General features: G+C 45.3%; 1 protein-coding gene across 3 annotated transcripts; it reads left to right on the top strand.

Moving 5' to 3' along the window:
• Window positions 1-82: 82 nt before the first annotated feature.
• Window positions 83-18,806, top strand: LOC119354853 (oligoribonuclease-like). Of its 3 annotated transcripts, none has more exons than XM_037621601.1 (10): window positions 83-220; window positions 391-558; window positions 1,326-1,436; window positions 5,063-5,139; window positions 8,449-8,526; window positions 10,427-10,508; window positions 10,615-10,670; window positions 15,029-15,115; window positions 15,425-15,515; window positions 18,425-18,806. In XM_037621601.1, the coding sequence occupies exons 2-10, from the start codon at window positions 435-437 to the stop codon at window positions 18,544-18,546; spliced, it is 828 nt and encodes a 275-aa protein (XP_037477498.1). In that variant the 5' UTR covers window positions 83-220; window positions 391-434; the 3' UTR covers window positions 18,547-18,806. The 3 variants fall into 3 exon arrangements, with proteins under 3 accessions (XP_037477498.1, XP_037477499.1, XP_037477500.1); XM_037621602.1 differs by lacking the exon at window positions 18,425-18,806 and adding an exon at window positions 16,145-16,582; XM_037621603.1 differs by lacking the exons at window positions 83-220; window positions 8,449-8,526 and having other exon boundaries at window positions 435-558.
• The last annotated feature ends 3,186 nt before the right edge of the window (window positions 18,807-21,992 follow it).

Here is a 21,992-nt window from a genome sequence, read left to right as displayed (position 1 = left end):
TTGTGCCAAATAACAGTAAGATTTTAGCACATCAACGTAAGAAAAATAGATATGTTGTCTACTTGCGCCCAAATACCGGGAATCATCGTCTTTTTGCCCTTCCGTACGCCGCTTGCATCCCGTTGTGTAGAAATTAGGTCTTATAATCAATTCTTCCTCCAACTACGGCGGCGGCCACTGCGGCGGCGGCGGGGCCCATAGATCCGAAGCAACCGCCGCGGTACGTGTAGACCACCTCCCAATCCAGTCAGGGATTTGCTAAGAAGTGAACCATCCTTGAAGCTTCAGTTGCTCTATCCATACTAGTTGTCGGCTGTCGAACCTGGCATGTTCTTTCCCCAATTCCACCAAGAAATTTCTGTTTAGTTGATCAGCACCGGAACGCCGCAGGTTTTACGCGGGTTTATCTTGAATCTGGGGAGATTTGGGAGAGGATGGCTAATCTTGCCAACATGTTTGCTGTCCTTGACCTGGATGGCGAGGACGATCGAAAGGAAGTGGAACAACCGACATCCAGCAAGCCAGAAGCTGCTGCCGCCGCCGCCCCCAGGAAACCCGGTAAGGGCGCACTTTTTCTTTCGCTTCCTCACAGGATGGATTGGGATTGTGTGCTCCTGTTAGTCCGTGGTATAAGATTTGCTTTACTCATCGCGAGGTTTGGCAGGACATTGTTGAATGCGCCCTTACTCCTGGATCAAAATGTAGTAGTGTAACAATAATGTGTTAGGTATAATGTTTTGATTCTTTTTCCATAGAAATCAGGTCCGGTCCTGCACCACTAACCTTTAGTACTTGAAAAAAACTCAACGGAATATTCCAACTCACCGATTTAACAAAATATATTAAAGCTGTTTGCTTGGTTGGAGCATGAGTTCTGAGCCTTCTTGCCATTTGCATGTGCAGCATGTGTATCAAGTATTTCTTTTGTGTTAAAACCTGATCACTTCACTAAATCATGTTCGTGATGCTCCGAATACACTAAATCTTTAGGAGGAATCATTTTGTGTAGTGTGCACAAAGTTGTATCATTCAGTATCCAAATGAACCTACCAGGCAAAGCGACATAATGGACAACTAGTGCATATCTCTTCACAATCAGGATTCAGGAACGCCCATTTTTTCTCTTGGATCATGGATGGAATCAAGTAACTCCATCTTCATCTTGCCCCTACATGATAAATAATTGAACGATGCAGTGGCATTATAACTTAAGTTCTGCCTTGTTATTACTTTAAAAGAGAACTAAATGCTATAATTTTTCCCTTTTATTACGTTTTAATTATTCTCATTTCTTCTTATGAGATTCAAAAATCACATCCTTGCAGATAGTGGCATGACGAATAACAAAATGATTGTAAATTACGATGGGGATAAACTTGGTTCATCGTCAAGTGAATACAAGATGCCATTGGTGTGGATTGACTTGGAAATGACCGGTGAGACTGTCTTCCTTCATATTGTATATTGTATGTTCCATATTATATTGAAATGTTTAATTTAATAGGCTTAATGCAATTTAGTCCTCAACTTCAATCAATGTTCAGACCAATTATTCTGCACATGTGTGTGAACAGAAGTGTTATGGCCCAGGGGTGCTTCACTTAACTAGAAGCCGGCCCAAGTAGGCCGGCCCGAGGCTCCCTAGGCCGGTTTACGCCCTGGCCCATCATCCTGGCCCACAAGCCCTATAGAAGGAAGACTCGGAAGCCTTGATGTGCAAGACAAGGAGCCGGAGTCCAGGAGGACCCCTTCATCGACATAGCCGACTAGGATATTGTAAACCCTACGGCCCCAATATTCTATAAGCCGAGGCAGGGCTAGTATTAAAGAACTCAATCCCTTGATCATCCTTGTACTTTGTACGCCCAATCACAATAACACAACATGAGCAGGAGTAGGGTTTTACCTCTATCATGAGGGCCTAAACCCGGGTAAACTCGTCCCCTATTTCCCATCCGATCTACTCGCCTAGCCAGGATACCCTATCGAGGGATCTGCCGGAAATAACTTCGATAGTGGTGGCCCATACAGGTCCCGCAGGGCGAACTCAGAGACCAGATGGGATCTTCGATTGACGGCAACATCTTCACAGCGGGGTAGATCTTTGCTCTCGGCGCGATGTGCTACGTCGCCGACTCGACAGGCCACCTTGGCCAAGTCGAGACCTTCGCTGCAGGCCGAGTCGTCCATGTCGGCAACCTAGAGTCCGTCATCGATTCTTGCGACAAGCTCATTCTCCAGGGCTTGGCATCATGCCTGGCGTGGCCAGCACAAATTTTCAACCCACCAACCTCCCACACCGTCGCCAACATCGACACGCTCCACACCGTCATCGAAGAACTCGGCGACACCGAGGAGCTTGAAGACCTCGACAAGGAGATGGGCGACTCAGCTAAGAGCTGCCCGGAAGCAATCCCATCTGCACCGCCTTTTCGCTCGTGGCAGACAACCTCCACTTATGCCTGCTACATGGTGAACTCCCGTGCCCACGACGTCGTGGCCGAGGAAGAGGATGAGATCGATGATGACTGGGTCAACACGCCAATCACGGTTAACAACCTCGCCAGCGTCAAGCTTGATGAGTGGAGAAAGAAGCTCCAGGCAGCCCTCAAGAAGCAGAAGGAGGAGAAAGAGCGTATGTATCGGCGGCAAAACTACCTATGATAATCCGCAGAGATGCTTAGAGGAGAACGGACAAACGCAGCCGGGTTGGCGCTCTAGAGCCGGGCATTGAACAACGCCCTCAACGCCTCGGCATCTCCCGAGCTTCTCGCCTTCCGCACGCTGGCTAAGAACACGCAGGCGGTGGTTGGAGAGCTCCGAAACATCACACTTCCCGCCAACCACCTAGATTGGGAGAGGTTTGAGCAGGTGGTGGAACTCTTGAAGACGACAGTGGTTCAGCAAAACGTCTATTCTAGATCTAAGAGCACGACGGGCACCACTAGCGATATTCACAACAATACTGCAAGTTCGACATCCAGGGTGAAGAATCATGCGATCTTCCCGCATAGACCGGATCAGCTGATCCACAGCCACAACAACCGCCAACTGGTAAATCAGAGGACGACCTCTCGCTTCAATGCGCAAATCTGCCAGCCTCCTGGAGAAACCGAGAGGCAGCGCTTGGCGTGGCTTAGCGAGAATGCCAGGCGGCCAGGCCGACAACTCTTCAACGAGTATGGCCGTGCCATCGGCAGAGACGACAAACGTGAGGTCGTCACTGCATTTTGGAGTGATATCGGCTTGCAACCTCTATAACCCACGTGCTTCGCGGATGATATTGTCAATTACAAGTTCCTGAAAAACTTTCATTTGTGCCTCATTGATAAATATAAAGGAGAGCAGAACCCAGAGCTGTGGTTGACTGATTACATCACCGTGGTTCAGCTAGCCAATGGGGATTTTATTTCCATTCCATCAAGTACCTGTCAATCATGCTAAAAGGATCGGCCCGGCCCTGGTTAAATACTTTGCCGTCCAAGTAGATCTATGTCTGGAACGACATGCAGGAGGAGTTCATCGTCAACTTCCGAGGTACCTACCAGAGGCTGGCGAGGCGAATGACCTTAATAGTATTATCCAGGAAGACGGTGAGCTGGTTCGCCTGTACCTTGCTTGATGGCTAAAGGAAAAGAATGACGTCATAGACATCACCGACGCTGAGGCCATAACAACATTCAAAGTCGGTTGTCGAGACGAGCAGCTAACCCATGATATAGGGACATTGGATGAGCCCTGGCCTTAAGAGGTTGGATGCCCTGCTCCAGGACTACCATCATCACCCCGACCATGTTCAACCCCTGCAAGGTGAGGCTCCACACTGCCTTGTGGGGCCGGGTTACTTCCTTCGTGTTAGCCGGCGTGTGCTTGACGCACTAGGCGCCATGCTAAAGGCTTCGACGAGACCGATCCAAAGAGGTACCCTGAACTTTAACATCCAGGATATAGAACCAACCTTCTTGCCACTTGTTTGATTCAGCCAGAGTCCGTCGAGATATTTGGAGTCGGACTTCTTGGTGAGGTCCGAAGTCTGGCTTGGTCCCTGGTTGGGCTGTACGTCATTTGAAGTTATACAAAGTGTTCGGTGGGAAATCAGCTCGCGGGAGCTGGCTTGGCGCGAAAACATTTCCAGGGAGGTCGACTATCTTCATCAGCAAATCACGACCAGAGGTGGTCGTCCTCCCAATGGATGAGCCGACTTCATGGAGCTTGCTGGCCATGGGAGGTTGGCTAGGTCGGAGAACGAGTTCCGATCTCGATGAGCTTCAAGAAGACGGCATTCAAGATTGACCCTGTCCACTAAGCAACCAAGCTCGGAGACCGGTTCAGGGGTTACTGACGGTGTTACAGCCCAGGAGTGCCCCACTTCACTGGAAGTTGGCCCAAGTAGGCCAGCCCGAGGCCCCGTAGGTTGGTTTACGCCCTGGGCCATCATCCTGGCCCACGGGTCCTATAGAAGGAAGACTCGGAAGCCTTGACGTACAAGACAAGGAAGCCGGAGTCCAGGAGGACCCCTCCGCCGACGTACCTGACAAGGATCTTGTAAAACCTAGGGCCCCGATATTCTATATAAGCCAGGGCTATGTGTTACCAGTTTAATAAGTTAGTAAGGCCAGTTTACTGAGTACTAACATCTGCCATTCAACCAAGACTGATGCAAACACAACAAGTAAACCTTTGCGGTTTCTAATTTGTTCAACATGTTCTTTTGTTCAAGTTTTGCAACTTATAGTTTACTACGTTAAAATGAAAAAAGATGCATGAGAACAGTTGGTTGGAAGTCATTTACAGTGCATGATATCTACTCTGCCCGAAGCAATGTACGACCCATTACTGATTTCCTTGGTATCATATGTCAAGAATAATCTTCTTTTGCTGTTTTCTGATGTGAACTGCGCCTTGTGGGCATTTCACTTCATTTCTTGTTATTGTTCTCCTCTAACTGATGTGTGGTATGTCAAACTGAAATTCTGTTGCTTCTGTCGGAACTCGTATTATCAATTTTACACAATGTCAACACTCTGACTAACATGCCGGATGCTGGTTTCTGATTGTTTAGGTTTGGATATCAGAAAAGACCGCATACTGGAGATTGCTTGTATTATAACAGATGGTAAACTTACCAAACGGATAGAGGTGAGTTTTAAACTAATGCTACGTACAATGTTATGAAGTTGTGGTACATATTTCTTGGCTTCGTGTTTTGGAAGTGAGTAGCTTCCACAACTTATGATATGCTAGTTTTCTCGATTCAGTAACACCTTTGTCGTGGTACTTATTTCTTGACCTTGAGTTTGGAAGTGAGTAGTTTCTTATAGACTACTCTGCCTCATTGTTATTGAAGCTGCTTCCATTGCTACCTCATTGAGTATGTGGATAAGGCACACTAATCTGTGGTCCTTAATGAGTTGTTCCAAGCTCGTTATCATTGAAGTAGTTCAAAACAGTTAAATAAGATTGCCAATCGCATCAGGACTATGTAAGTGAAGAGTCAATGAGAAGGAAACACTATTAGATGATGGGTCAATTCTTATTATACGTTTATTTTGTAAAATTAGGCCCCGTTCGGTTCGTGGGAATACGAAACACAGGAATGAGAGAAAACATAGGAATGGAGAAGGAATGTAGGCGTGAAACGCTGGAAGTAAAGAACACGAGAAAGTTGCCAGAATGGGCGTTCGGGTGACCATAGGAAAGCACTGCATGAACAGTAGCCTACAGGATTTTTAAAATTAGCTACACGGGTTAAACAAGGCAGCTTTACCTCCAACACTCTCACCTCACACGTTACGCATCTGGTTTTTTTAATCCTACTGATTCTAACAGTGATTGCCGGAGCGCCTCGCCTCGGTCTTCGCGGGAAAAATGAGCTCTACGCGGATGTTAGAATTCGAATTCCTATGGAATCGGCATCGAAGGAGCTAGTTTCCTCTGGATTAATGTATGTATTCCTGCATTCCAAACGCTACAGGGGAAAGTAAACCTGTGTGAATAGTGTTCCTCCAAAATTCCTGTACAAAACCTACGAACCGAACGGGGCCTTAGGCTAGTGGGAAGTAGCTGTAACACCCCGGATGTACCTTTCTCAATTTGTACTTCAACTCTTATCGTTTCCGGCGTTAAGTTATTTATTTTCTCGGGTTCGGGTTTTTGTTTCCATGTGTTGTTATCGTTGTCATGCACCTCATATCATGTCATCATGTGCATTGCATTTGCATACGTGTTCATCTCATGCATTCGAGCATTTTCCCCGTTGTCCGTTTTGCATTCCGGCGCTTTGTTTTTCTCCGATGGTCATTTCTACCTTTCTTTCGTGTGTGGGGATTAAACATTTCCGGATTGGACCGAGACTTGCCAAGCGGCCTTGGTTTACTACCGGTAGACCGCCTGTCAAGTTTCGTATCATTTGGACTTCGTTTAATACTCCAACGGTTAACTGAGGGACCGAAAAGGTCTCCTGTGTGTTGCAGCCCAACACCCCTTCAATTTGGCCCAAAACTCATCAAAACCCTCTCCATCATGTAGAGCGTTCGATCACGATCGCGTGGCCGAAAACCGCATCTCATTTGGACTCTCCTAGCTCCCTCTATGCCTATAAATAGACCCCCCGAAATTCGGATCTCCTTCTCCCCCGAAACCCTAAAATTCGTCCCCGCGCTGGCCAGACACGTCCGTCCGGGCCGGACATAGCCGCCGCCCCAACCGGGAGCTGCCACGTGGCGCCACCCAGACCACATCCCCGCCGGCGCCGCGCCGCCGCAGCTTCGCCGCATGCTGCCCGGCCGGTCCGTGCCGGCACCGCGCCGCCTCGGCGTCCGCGCCGCTCGCCGCCTCCCCCCACGCCGGATCCGGCCCCGGCTCCGGTCTCCTCTCCACTCCGGCGACGTCCGCGACGAGCTCCGGCCAGCTACAGTGCTCCTCCGGCGATCCTCGGTTCGCGTGCCGATCCAGATCTGGGACGAACCTTAGGGGTTGACCTCTCAATTTTTCCTAAGTCTGCAGTTCAAGTGCTTATGTTCATAGCCTCGTAACTTTGCATCGGTAGCTCCGATTCATGTATATAGCATATCAAAATGTTCATCTCAGAGAGTACATCATTTCATTCCATTGCATCATTTTCATTTGAGTTCATCTTGATGCCCGAAATGCTGTTAGAAGAGTGCTACTTGAGTTAATTGTCAGATCTGCTGCTCCATTTAGGTTTTTGTCATTTTTGCCATGATTAATGTATGCATGTTATGTCCTGATGCTCTACATATGTTTTGTTAAGGGTTTTGCCATCTTTTCAGAGGTGCAACCATGTATTTTTGTGATATGTGTGGTGACTAGCACAAGCTTGCAAAGTGGTGCACTTGTTAATTCTGTTTTCAGGGACTTAGCAATTCCACTAAGTCCTTGAGCTGTTTATCTCATGTTGTTATATGTTCATGTTGTTTCCTAGTGATCCGTGCCTCTTTTGAGGATGATCAGTAAGGATGTTTTGTTAATATTGTAGTGCTCTATTCATTCATGTTTTTGTTTGCAATTATGGAGCACCCAATTTGAGTCAATCGAGCTCTACTTTTGCTACTTTGTGAATCTGGGCAGATTGTCAACTTGTTTGCAATTTTGCCGATGATGTTGTAGTTGATCCGTGCATGCTATGCTATTGTTCTTACCATGTCTAGCTTGCATTTTGTGCCTTCTTGATGGGTGTATGCTTAGCTTGTCATGACTTGCACTGCGGTGAGTGCATCGAGCTCGTAAACATGCCTACTTGAGTTATGTTTCAGCATGTGCCAGTTTTCACTAAGTCTGTGACCTGATTATGTTTTTGCTATGTTCATATGCTTGCAATTGTATTTTCTGATCCCTTTTGGCTCAAGGTCACTAAGGGACTTTTGTTAAGCTCTTTGAATAGCTCCATGTCATGCTTTTCTTTGCCATGTTCAGGTCCTGTAGCATGTGGTTTTGTTGTTCCGAAGAGTGCTACCTGATCTGAAATTCCAGACAAGTGTTAATTTCACTAAGTCTGAGATCTGTTTGTCATATGCATTTTTGCCATACTTTTTTGAACCTGTTAATGGATGAATTGACCGTAGCTCAGTGCTAGACTTTGGTTAAGCATCTTGAATGCATCCCTGCCATGTATTTTTATGCCATATTTGGGTGCTGTAGCATGTTCATCTCATTGCATTTAGATGGCTACTTGCTGTAAACCGCAGACCGATGTCATATTTGAATCGCTTGCCATTTCCAAACCGTAACTCCGATTCCGGCGTTCTTTATATCGTTTTCAAGCGATTTCATCTTATCTTTCCAGTGGCACCTTTGAATCTCCAAGTTGAGGCCAGGTTCTTGCATTTCCTGTCATATCTTGCATAGCATATCATCATTGCTTTATATTGTTTGTTTCTTGCACGTGGTTGATTGTGTCCTTGTTGCTTGTTTGTCTTGTTTGGGTAGAGTCGGGAGACGAGTTCGCTAACGAGGAGCCCGTTGAGTTTGCTTTCGAGGATCCAGTCAACTCTGACAACTGTGCAGGCAAGATGATCATACTCTCGAAATCACTACTATCTTTGCTATGCTAGTTTGCTCGCTCTTTTGCTATGTCAGTGCTACGATGCCTACCACTTGCTTTCAAGCCTCCTAAATTGTCATGTCAACCTCTAACCCATCATGTCCTAGCCAACCGTTGTTTGGCTATGTTATCGCTTTGCTCAACTCCTCTTATAGCGTTGCTAGTTGCAGGTGAAGATTTGAGGCTGTTCCTTGTTGGAACATTTATTTACTTGTTGGAATATCATTATATTATCTTGTTATCTTAATGCATCTATACACTTGGTAAAGGGTGGAAGGCTCGGCCTCTCGCCTAGTGTTTTGTTTCACTCTTGCCGCCCTAGTTTCCGTCATATCGGTGTTATGTTCTCGGATTTTGCGTTTCTTACACAGTTGGGTTATAATGGGAACCCCTTGATAGTTCGCCTTGATTAAAGCTTTTTCAGCAATGTCCAACCTTGGTTTTACCATTCGCCACCTAGCCTCTTTTTCCCTTGGGTTTCCGGAGCCCGAGGGTCATCTTATTTAAACCCCCTCCCTCCCCGTGCTAGTGCTCCTCTGAGTGTTGGTCCGAACTGAGCTGCCCGCGGGGCCACCTCGGGGAAACTTGAGGGTTGGTTTTACTCGTAGCTAGTCTCATCTGAGTGTGCCCTGAGAACGAGATATGTGCAGCTCCTATCGGGATTTGTCGGCATATTCGGGCGGTGTTGCTGGTCTTGTTTTAACCTGTCGAAGTGTCTTGAAGAACCGAGATACCGATTCTGATCGGAACGTCTTGGGGAGGAGGTCTATTCCTTCGTTGACCGTGAGAGCTTGTCATGGGCTAAGTTGGGACTCTCCTGCAGGGATTTGAACTTTCGAAAGCCGTGCCCGCGGTTATGGGCAGATGGGAATTTGTTAATGTCCGATTGTAGATCACTTGAACCTTAACTACATAAAATGAATCAACTGAGTGTTACCGTGATGGCCTCTTCTCGGTGGAGTCCGGGAAGCGGACACGGTGTTGGAGTAATGTTTGCGCAGGTGGTTCTCTAGTTTCTCGCTCACGCTTTGCCTCCTCTTCTCGCTCTCTTTTGCGAATAAGTTAGTCACTCTATTTGCTAGTCGCTTGCTGCAGCTCCACATATATATATTTACTTTGCCTTATCTATAAGCTTAAATGGTCTTGATCGCGAGGGTGCGAGATTGCTGAGTCCTTGTGGCTCACAGATTACTATTACACCAGATGCAGGGCTTGATGATTCCGCTCCAGGAGACGCGCTTGAGCTCAAGTGGGAGTTCGACGAGGACTCTCAATGTTACTATGTTTTTTTTTCCGATGATCAGTAGTGGTGCCCAGTTGGGGGTGATCGGGACCGTGTCGCATGTTGGGTTCTCTTTTATTTTGGCGCCGTAGTCGGGCCATGAGTGTTTGGATGATGTAATGTTATTTATGTACTTGATTGACGTGACGAGTGTAAGCCAACTATGTTATCTCCCCTTTATTGTTCATATTACATGGGATGTTGTGAAGATTGCCTAACTTACGACATATGCCTTCAATGCGATTATGTCTCTAAGTCGTGCCTCGACACGTGGAAGCTATAGTCGCATCGAGGGTGTTACAGTAGCGAACTGATATGCCATCAGCTTCTGATGTTTACTTTGCATAATCTTTTCTTATTCTAAGAATCCCCTTGCAACCTTAAATGATCATGTTGTTTGGCAAATTCACCCTGTAAAACAATCACCACTGACTCTGGCTATGTACTTATGTCATACTTACATTGTGTTTGGGCATCTGAGGTTATGGCGGCAATTTGTTGCTTTGTCATTTCTTTGTCGCTGTTTGTATGACATCGCAAGACATAGTGCTCAACATAGCTATTATTACCTTCTTTTGCAGGGTCCTGATTTGGTTATAAGACAGAGCAAGGAATGCTTAGACAACATGAATGAATGGTGTAAAACCCATCATGGTGCCAGTGGTAAATACCTTATAGTATTAAAAAATGACATGTCAATATAATCTCTTGCTCGTGTAACCAATTTAGGACTTGCTAATTTAATCTTTTGCTCTTGTGACCACTTTAGGACTGACAGAACAAGTATTGCAGAGTGACATTTCTGAGTGTGATGCTGAGAAACAGGTATTTTAGTCCTTTTTTCGGTAGCCTGACCTCTTTGAAAGGGCTCATATAATTAAAGCACATTCTACTTGAAACCTTGGAAAGAAAATTGCTAATAGGTATTGTTAATATGTACTCCCTCCGTTCCTAGATATAAGGTGTATAGATTTTTGAGAAAAAGTTAAGATATGGTGTATTGGATTAGTAGAATGTGGTGTATTGGATTGTTAATAGGTACTGTTAATATATGGTGTATTGGATTAGTTGACAATTTTACCCTTTCACTAGCTACAGCCAACACGCATCACCTTCCTAGAAAAAAGGAGATGCCACAGCCCATCCCGTCTGTTTTGTGCATGCATGTAGGTTAGTTATGAAAGAAAGATTAGACATGGTGCATATCCAGCCGGCCCTTAGTTTTAGGGAAAAAGAAACCTTGTTCCATCTTTTTCTTCCTTCGTTCGTGTGAACATATCCGTCAGTCTCTTGTACTTTGTTTGCATGGAGAATCAACACGGCAAGGACGTGAACTCCCATCCCATGGAGCTGGCCACCTCTCATCGCATGCAACCGGCCACCTCCCTTCTCAACTAAGAGATCAAGCCGACAGACTCCATTCTCATGGACCGGGAGGAGGTAAAACCTATGAACTCGGTTCCATTGAACAAAGATCAGATGAAGCCAGCGATTGTGCCATGCTTAATGTGTCTTCAAGTGATCGAAACAACGAACGACTTAGTGATGAATTGGCTCACGGACTTGGCTTCCTACAAGTGTTTCGGCTGCGGCGAGACTCGAGTTTTGTTCGAGCCGCCCTTAAAAGAGTTTTCAAGGAGCAGCTCCGAGTATAAAGGTAGAGATGATAAAGATAATGGCAGCGACCCGGACGTCGGATTGAAGATTAGAGAGTTTTTTTTTGAACGGTCACCGGGGGGGAGAGGATCCCCACCTGAATATATTGCTCAAAAAGCTGCCAAAGCCAAGAGTCACCCCTTAAACTTTGGTTGATCCAGTTTATAAGGGAAACCGGATCAAAAACCTAAACAAGTTGACCTGTTTATGAGGGAAACCGGGCCGAAAACCGTACATGTAACAAGGTTACAGAAGATGAGGAAAAAAATTGCCACCCAGGAGAAGGCATGACCTAACTAGCAGGCAGAAAGACAAACACCACGAGAGACACATGTAGATGTGGGGTGCTGTCGAGGGATCACAATATCAAGACTCTGCAAACAACCTAATGCACTGCACCAGCGTGCATACCGAGCCCCACGGCACAACAGAGGATCATCCATAATCAACGAGTGTCATACCTTAACACGAACCTTGACTGGGAGATCCGCCACGGGCGGTCGAAACGATTAGCAAGTTGGGGAGGCATCATGGCGTCATCATTGAGCAAAGGTGAATCAAGACAACACCAAGAGCCCGAAGCTCGCCACAGCACAACGGCAACCATGGGAGGGTCTTGAGCATGCACAATAGGACAGAGACCACGTGAAGGACAACCGAAGAGAAACACATGAAGAAGAAAGCACACCACCGTCGGCCCCAAGCTGGCCGCACCACCGCCACCAAACGCACCACCCTCAACCACGCGCGGCAACAGGAGCCGTTGTTTGGGCCTCCAAGATGACGCCTCCAAGGAGGTAGTGCTGTCGAAGACACAACACCATCATCCGATCCGGCGAGCCCGATCTTAGGTTTTCACCCGGTGACCACAAAGCAAAGTACCATAGGTGCTGGAGCTCCACGGCGGCACCTCCTGCGAGGAAGACGACGTCCATAGACGCCATTGCCGTCGGCATCAACATAGTCGAAGCAAGGTTCTCACCTGAAGTTTGAGCACATCCTACAGCAAGACGGCATGTACCATGCCGAAGCAGATCCAGAGCTCGAAGACCACGCCTCTGAAAAGGTGTACGACGCCGTGGTGGCGCCGTCGTGGTCAGCTCACACAAAGTGAGCAGGGATTTCTCCTAGAGCACCGCCGCACAGACCCGATTCAGCCTCACCAATCCACAGCTAGAGCCGGCACAACTCCTCTAGCCCACAAAGGCGCCGGTTGGCGGCACACCGAGGACTGGATCTGGGCAGGGGAGGCCCAAAATCGCCGCCACCGGATACCACTGAGCATCGCTGTCTGCCGGGACGACCAGCACGAGACGACGAGCGCGCCGCAGGCCGCGCCTCCACAGGTCTCGGCGCCCACAGTGCCGCTGCAGGCCATCAGCACTGGCGCAAGGAGGTGGTCGAGGGGGGAGTGCGATTTGGAAATGCGGGAAGACGATGAAGAGGGAGGCAAGAGCTGGCAAACGGAGAGACTGCAGAATGGTAGCTGCAAAGCTGAGCGGCGGCGCCCCAGGAGCACCGCGCGCGAGCTCAGCAAGGCAAGCCGGCGCGACCGCACCAGGTCGCAGAGCGCTGCCAGGAGGACGGGCCGCGGGAGTCGTCCGAGCCTTGAAGACGCCACCCTTCGACCGCAGCAGAGCTCCAACTCGCCACATCTGGCCGACGCGCCACCCTCGTGGCCACGACCGGCCGTCGACGTCCGAAGAGCTCACAGGGCCGCCGCCCCAGATCCAGACGTCCGCTGGTCGCACGGGACCAGCCGGATGGCCCCTTTCCGTTTCGGAACAGGGGGGCCGCCACCATCGCGGCCTAAGCCGCCAGCGGCGGCGGCGAGGAGGCGGCTGAGCGGGAGGGCCGGCGGCGGCGCTAGGTTTTGCGCCCCCGGGTCGCCCAGCTCAGGAGCGACGCGGGGGGGGGGGGGCATATGCCGATTTTGATTAGAGAGTTTGTGAAAAGCAAGTATGGGGCGTCAGCCATTTAAGAGTTGATCGGTAGCATGAGTAGTACTCCTAATACCATGGTGAACAACACATTTAATTTATTCAATGGCATAAATAAGTGTATGCTCATTAACATGTGCATGCTCAAAGTCTTGTGAAATTGTATGAATACATCCGGCTCACACATCGAGTACGACAAAAACTTTATTAATGCTCGAACCGGCATCGAGTACATCGGGAACACATTCAAAGTGGAGGTATGACAAAAAAAATCATGCTACCGATCAACTCTTACATGTTTGGTGTCTCGTACTTGCTTTTCACAAACACTCTAATCTTCAATCCGGCATCTGAGCCGCTGTCATTGTCTTCATTGTTGCTGCCTTTATACTCGGAGCTGCTCCTTGAAAATTCTTTTGAGTGCGTCTCGAACAAAACTTGAGTCTCGCTGCAGCCGGAGCACTTGTAGGAAGCCATGTCCGTGAGCCAATTCATTACTAAGTCGTTCGTTGTCCTGGGCACTTGAAGACACATGAAGCATGGCACAGTCGCCAGCTTCATCTGATCTTTGTCCAATGGAACTGAGGTCATAGGCTTTACCTCCTCCTTGTCTATGGAAACGGAGTCTGCCGGCTTGATCTCCTTGTCGTTGAGAAGGGAGGTCGCCGGCTGCATGGGATGAGAGGTGGCCGTCTCCATGGGATGGGAGTTCGCGTCCTTGCCATGTTGATTCTCCATAGGAAGAGAGATGGCCGAATATGTTCACACGATTGAAAGAAGAAGAAAATGGAACAAGATTTCTTTTTCCCCCTAAAACTAAGGCCGGCTGGATATGCACCATGTCTAATCTTTCCTAACTAACCTACACGCATGCACAAAACAGACGGGATGTGCTGTGCCATCTCCTTTTTTCTAGAAGGTAATGCACACTGTAGCTAGTGGAAGGGTCAAATTGTCAACTAATGCAATACACCATATAATCTGAACTTTTTCTCAAAGATTTGTACACCTTATATCTTAGGAACTGAGGGAGTATGTGTTTGCCTACCTACCCAACATCCCTAGTTAAAGGAAACCTTCTAACACGACTGTTCATTTGTTTATTTCAAACAAAATGCATTATTTTGTAATTCCTACACCAATTTTTTCCTAGATTATATGTTTAGTGTTAGGGAAAGGCTGCGTACAATAGACCCGAAGCGGTCGGACCCTTTCCCGGACCCTCCGCAAGCGGGAGCTACATGCACCGGGCTGCCCTTTTTATTATATGTTTAGTGTTACACTGGGTTGTTCTCTGTGCATGTGTGTTCTCAAAGTTAACCGCCTAGGTGGTGCTAGGCAACTCCATGCCGCGTCACCCGCCTATCCGATTTATCCTGCCAGTGATTAGGCACTAGTTGCTGCTCTGCTCGCCTTGGTCAATACTAGCGTGTGATGCTGGCATGCTGCTAGTCTATTGTGTACAAGTATTTTGTTGTTCCCTTCTAATTATTGCCAGTATTATATTTCTCGGAAATGTCCTTATCTGCTTCTTTGATGTTTCTTTATCCACCGTAATGAAAATTTTCTTGTGTTAGCTATTTTCAGGTGCTAGACTTTGTTAGGAGGTATATTGGTTCAGCGACTCCATTGATTGCTGGGAATTCTATCTATACAGATTTACTATTTTTGAAGGTTAGCAAGAGAAAAAAACTCCCTTAGCTATCTGCTAAAAATGAAATGGTTCATACAATCTTATCATGTCCTCACTTCTCTAGATGTTTCAGGTGACCTTTAGATTGTTTGGCATATTTATTACGATTGATGCTCCTGATTTGTACATATACCGAATACATTATTTAACTGTCCATAAAAAATACATTTATTTAGTCTCCAGTAGATATTATTGTGAAAAAATAGTCCAGTATCCTTGCATGTGGATTGAGTAGGACTTCAGTTTTACTTTGCAACTTTTCTGCTGACACCTGTGTTTTTTATATCTAGGAGTATATGCCACAGCTTGCAGGCATATTCCCTCATGTGATAGTTGATGTGAGCAGCATAACGGCTCTGTGCATCCGCTGGTTCCCCAAGGGTAAATTATTCTTCAGTATTTCTCAATGCAGTGTTGCAGAATTTGATTGTGGTGTGTTCTCATCAGTTACCAGATTATACAAGTATGGTATTGCTAGTGGACTCAACCAAATCTATTTTTTCAGGTTGACTTTTGTAAACAAATAAATTAATGTATTTTGCATATTCCACCCTGATAGAATACTGGTATTTTCACATAGGAAAAAAAAAATCTCTAGTTGAATTAAAAAGTTCCATAACTTATAATCTTTTTAGTTATATAACCTGTCGCTAGGCTCTGAGGCCACCTGCTATGCAATGGCGTATATGCCAAAACATAAAGATCTGCAGATCACAATTATTGAGCATTCTATTGAGATTTGTAGTCGACATTAGTTGATTTTTTTAGTGTCTGTAATTCAAAACAGAACATGAATCTTGATTTCATCCCCGCCGGAGTCCCATTGGGGACTCAAAACCCAACAAAATGCATTCTAGAGGTTGATTTATTGTGAAATCATTCCGTTTTGGTATTTATTTTCATTAATGTGCCAAATGCCGACAATGTACTGTGAGGTAGCTTGTATGCCTATATTTTGAAAATAAAGTTGGTCTGAAACATATCTTGCTAATTTCGAAAAATATTGCTAGGTGGTGTAAAATTTGAACAGATTTTGAGTGTTCGCAAATTGCAACGATGTTTTGGTTTGATTTAATCGGTTTGAAGATATTCCTGTGGCTGGCAGAGAACTCACGATTACATAGGGGCAGACTTAAAGATCAGCTAGTGAGGTGGGAAACATACTTGAGTGCTATTGGACTATAAGGCTTTCATCCAATTCGGGCGTATTTCCTCCTGATTATACTTGTTGGTTATTCGATAGTGGTTTGGAAACTGAAATTGGTTCAAATTTTTGCTTTATTTATAAAGCGGGGCGAAAGCCTTTTTCGGTAAATTGGTTCAAATTGACCTTATGTGTTTCGCCGCAACCGCTGATTACCTAAGCAGAGCAGACCTAGTATATTTTAATTTCATTTTGAAATATGCATGGAATACTTGTGAAATTCTCCACATGACAAGGCTTTGTTTATTTTTTTATTGAGGTAAATACACCACGGGTCATAGAACTTGCACGCAATGGTTACTTTGGTGCACAAAGTTGCAAAATACGTGTTTGTAGTCACTAAACTTGTGAGACCGTTCAAATACAGTCACCCTCCCCGTACGCGGGCGTATCCATCTACGCCAGCATGGCACGGCCCACTGTCAATGACACATGGACGCGTTATTGCACAAAACCCTTGCTTCTTTTTCTTTTTGTGCAAAAAAAGTCAACCACTGATGGGACCTAACTCTCAGGATGAGCGATAATTTATCCGAAAAAAGTATGACGACCAGGTCTCAAACCCTCGACCTAATGCTAGAACAATGCACGTCCCAGCCACTGCACCACATGTATGTACAGAACCATTATGGATAACTACATTTAATGTACAAAAACAAAAACGCTCATGGAGCAGAAATGGTCTGCGGTCCACGCGACCTATTTTGCACTTGTTTATTTTTACAAAAATTTGTAGACAGTATGTAAATTATAATGCCAATAATAAGATAACTTTCAAATATTGTTCATGTATTATTCTTAAATAATACTTATAAATTATAAAAATGTTTGTATAAAAATAACAGAAATAATTTTTAAAATATTCATAATTCAAAAAATGTGCATCTTTTAGAAATATTCATAATTAAAAAAATGTTGTATCGTTAAACCTATTCGTGTTATTTTAGAAATTCATGGATCATAAAAAATTGTTCATGTATTATTTCCAAATAATATTTATGAATAATAAAAATATTATTATTATTATTATTATACTAATAATTTTTAAAATTAAATTCATAAACTATTTTAATTATACAATCATTTCAATAATTATATGCACATTTTGTATAGTTCAATGTTTGTATAGTTTACAATATTCATAATTTAAAGTCTAAACTGTTGGTATGAATATTTAATCGTTTATAATATTTAAATTATAATTTTGTTGATATAAGTCATTAGTAAAACAAGTTAATATTTATATTACATTAAATAAATATTTTTTATTTTAAAAATATTTAAACTTTATAAAAGATTATTTGTTTAACTAAAAAATGTACATTGCACTAAAAAAATGTTGACACATTATATATATATATATATATATATTCGTGCAGTTTACACAATGTACAATTATGTTTGCATAGTTCAAAAAACTGTTCGTGTAGCTTTTTTAATGCACGAACATATTTTGAATTACACAAACATTTTTTTACAATGTTTAAACAGTTTTTAAAATGGCACGTATTTACATAGAACAAGAGTGATAAAAAACATATACATTGTTTGTCCACAAACTACATCACATGTCGCAGTTGCCTGGTGGTTAGCTTATGCGCGAGTGAATCACCATGTCATAGGTTCGAACCCGCTGGTTGCACAGGTTATTAGATAGATTTCTTCATTAAATTTTTTCAGTCTGCGTTGATAAGATGTACAAGGTTGCCGTGCTAATTAATCATTAGGTACTGTTGTTGTGGTGGTTGTCCAAGCGAGCCACCCAGTAATACGTCGTGGGATCGAAATCCCTCCACTGTTTTTTTTATTTGAGGGGCTTCCTATGTAAATAAAAGAAGAGCTGAGGGCTTTTCTACAAAAAACTATCATACAAGAACATTTACAGCAGCTTACAGCGGGCCCATGTCATGCTGGCAATTACGAATACGCATACATACGGTGAGAGTGACTGTATTTGAACGGCCTCACAAGTTTAGTGACCACAAACACGTATTTTGCAACTTTGTGCACCAAAATGACTGCCATGTGCAAGTTCTAAGACCTCTGATGTATTTACCTCTTTTTTATTTGATTTGACTGTTCACAGAAAGAAAGCAAGCTCCAAGAAAGGAGAAAAACCACAGGGCACTGGACGACATCAGAGAGAGCATCATGGAGCTGCAGTACTACAAGGAGAACATCTTCAAATCGCGGCAATCTAAGCATTAGCCTGTTGGGATTCATTAGCTCTCTTGATTGTTGGGATGAAAACGTTCCCTGGTGTATGATCCTTCCATAGATTTGATGATGCTTAAATGGCCATGTGCCTTTGGGGTAACGCCAAGATTGTAGTCACATAGGGCCTGTGTGGTTGGTGACCAACTTTGCCATGGCTTGCCACTTGTTTTTGTCACACTGGCAAAAGTGCTCCCTATCCCACTTTACTATTTGTTTTAGGGAAATCAGTGTTTCACAGCTAGGATTCTATAATTTTAGTCCGAAAAAAATTAAACACATTTTTAATACAAATTATTTCAAACACATATTGAAACTAATAATGTACTACCATTTTGCCAACTCCCATATTTTTAAATGTTGAGTTTAATTATGAAAAATGCATTTTTGTTGACTTAGGGGCATCCGCACCAATCCGCCACGCATGAAACAGGGGATTGCCCTTTTGATGACCGAAATTGGGGCAACGATCTGTCAGGGTTTGCCTCGTCTTCGTCATTGGGAATGACTTGCTTGGCATCGAACAATTGTCGTGGCCTAACAAATTTTGCAAACATTCTCCGGTCAACCGCCTCCCACACGTTGCTTGGCATCGAACAACTGTCGTGGCCTAACAAATTTTGCAAACATTCTTCGGTCAACCGCCTCCCACACAGTGGCGGAGCTTGAAAAAAAAAGTTGGGCGGGCTGAGCTAAAGAAAAAGCACAATTTTTTAGGCATTGCATTACTCAGTATTCCATACCTTTTGTTCTCATTGAATTTCACCTTCTATGTTTAATAAAGAAGTTACAGGCAAGATGATCTTCATACACAATTGGTTCCGAATTAAGGCTTAAGAAGTTCACTATCAAAATGAAGCAAATTTGAGCATTATGGTAAGTATAGATCAACCACAAAAATTCATGTCAATTGCCCAAACTACACAATCACGATCTGAACACACCAAAGTGGAGTAATATCTTCTTTCTACAAAATTTCTCAGAAAAGTGTATATCATATTCTATATATACCCCTGTTCAAGAATTCATCCGATTAACCAGTTAACTTGCCGATTAATCCCTACTCGTAGGGTCACCGAGTAGCCGATTAACTGATTAATCACCCGAGTAATTGATTAAATGGCCGATTAACTTGCCGATTAGCCTATTAATCCCCTACTTCCCAGCCAACCGAGCAACTATCAGTTAACGATTTCCTCAACAATGATATATACTCATCTTTTCTAAAAAAATAGTAAAATATACATCACCTTCTAGTACAAAAAATCATCTTCTCTGAACAATCACGCATAACAATTTCAGGACATGTTGTGTTCTGGAGGTATGTATAGATATGCACAAATAGATTAAGAAGTCAAGACTCAAGAGCGTATTCAGAAATCTCAGCATCCACTAATTATCCTACAATTGAAATACAAAGAAAGTTCGACGAGAGAGAAGGTAGAGCAGGAGATGAAGGAGCTCCGGCGACGCTGATTTTCTTGAGCCCCATGTCGTGCGCGTGAGAGAGGATACTTGGTCATAGGCGGCCGGCGACCAGGGATGGCGGTGAGCTTGAGCAGAGGCAGAGGCGGCTGGGGCAGAACAGGGGCAGAGGCGAGGACGACCAGAGGCTTTGACGGAGCGGCGACCGGGGCGATGGCGACCACGTGGTGGCGGAGGAGAAGCGCTATGGTGGACTGGGCTGAATACACTACAAAGGAGCATAGGATAAAAAATAACATGAAAAATCCTGGGCGGGCCACGGCCCGGTTTAGCCCCAACGAAGCTCCGCCTCTGCTCCCACACGTTGATTATCTGGTCCTGTAGGTTGATCCGCCCACTTCATCTTGAATCTAACATGTTAACCTATTGATATATTTTGTTTTGATCTCATCAAGCATGATTTCTGCCATGCAACCTTTTTTAGAGCTTCACTAATGTGACCGACATTACTGAAGAATTTGGACGCGGCTAGCCAGGGCCGCTGCGCTCGATCGTTTTTCCGAGCGCACCCTCCACGTACGGGCTGAATAGAATAGCTAGATCACTTCTCCGCGCGCGATGCATGCGTAGCTAGCAATCACTAGCAATCACATCCAGCGTCCTCACCCATCACACATCCATCATCAGCAGCAGCTAAGCCAACACGTACGCGTGGATTGCAAAGTTGCTCATGTCTAGCACTTAGCATGTGCTAGTTTGCTTCTTGAACGTGTGTGACTGCTCATGATGCCTATCTCGCTGTCCGTCCGTCGTCAAATACCTTGTCGACCGATCCGATCCGATCCGCGTACAGTGCCTAGCCCTACCTCTCCGTCCGATTTGTCCGCGTACAGTGCCGAGCGCTACCTCACCATCCGTCCGCGTACAGTGTCGAGCGTTACCTCACCGTCCGATCCGTCCGCGTACAGTGCCGAGTGCTACCTCGCCGTCCGATCCGTCCACGTACGGTGCCGAGCGTTACCTCACCGTCCGATCCGTCCACATACAGTGCCGAGCGCTACCTCGTCGTCAGATCCGTCTACACACGGTTCACTGGCACCGTTGTCTGGAACCGGGGCGACCGATCTAACGGCGCCGAGACGGACTACGTTCCCCGGGTCCGTTCTGCTCGGGGTGTGTACGGAATCATGTCCCTCGCGACCACCTCTACAATGAACACTACTGCAAGCGACATGTGGGTCTTGCGACGACCACCACTACTACCTCAAAATGAAACGGAGCCACACCCCCTAGAACCAAGGCATCACCTTATTGTGTATCGTTGTGTGACCCTCATATATATCAAGCAAGTTCATTAGAATGGAATGCCTCCTTCATCGTCCAGTCCGCGTTGCTGACCTACGACAAGTTAGCCTCAGTCTTTCACGCACATCGGTCTCAAAGTTAACTCCTTGGCCTCGGAAACCGGTCAGGTTTCCTAGCTGGTGGGATCCATTGGTGCGGCCATAGAGTGCAGCCATAAATTAGTCCTCACCACAGAAATCGCCGCTATTTTTCAGACAGTTTTTGCTTTTGACATATCCCACACAACAGGAGGTACCCTGTTATTTTAGATATCCTTTTCGATTAGATGTTTTTGTTTGTTCGTTTCATTCACATATCATGCATGCTTTCTAACACATTGTTATTAAAAAACCAGCGGCTCCATCAACCAACACCGCTAGACATAAGCATGGTCGAATGAATCGAAATTCAAACCGTGGCACAGGCGTAGAAGAGCGCACAAGAGACGAAGTTGATGAAGTTAAAGAAGCAAGGCAAGCAAAACGGCCGAAGAAAGGCACAAACGAGGTAATTCTAAAAGTACAAGCGACTGGAGTTGCATTGCATGATAGAGGGATTTGCTCAGTCCACAACTGTAGTTGCCTAAAAATATAGATACTTATTTTGTGAAGGTGTGCGTGTGGGGGCGAGACGTAGGTGGAGGGCGGCAAGGTATGAGATATGAGGTGTGT

Source organism: Triticum dicoccoides, chromosome 2A (genome assembly GCF_002162155.2).
Source record: "Triticum dicoccoides isolate Atlit2015 ecotype Zavitan chromosome 2A, WEW_v2.0, whole genome shotgun sequence".
Lineage (NCBI taxonomy): Eukaryota > Viridiplantae > Streptophyta > Magnoliopsida > Poales > Poaceae > Triticum > Triticum dicoccoides.
The sequence above is the reverse complement of the archived record's forward strand: the minus strand, read 5'-3'. Positions and strand labels throughout refer to the sequence as shown.

Coding starts and splice junctions, on each gene's coding strand:
- LOC119354853 (XM_037621601.1), top strand. CDS start 435: ATGGCTAATCTTGCCAACATGTTTGCTGTCCTTGACCTGGATGGCGAG. Junction 8,527..10,426: donor CAACTCTGACAACTGTGCAG/GCAAGATGATCA, acceptor CTTCTTTTGCAG/GGTCCTGATTTGGTTATAAG. Junction 15,116..15,424: donor CAGATTTACTATTTTTGAAG/GTTAGCAAGAGA, acceptor TTTTATATCTAG/GAGTATATGCCACAGCTTGC.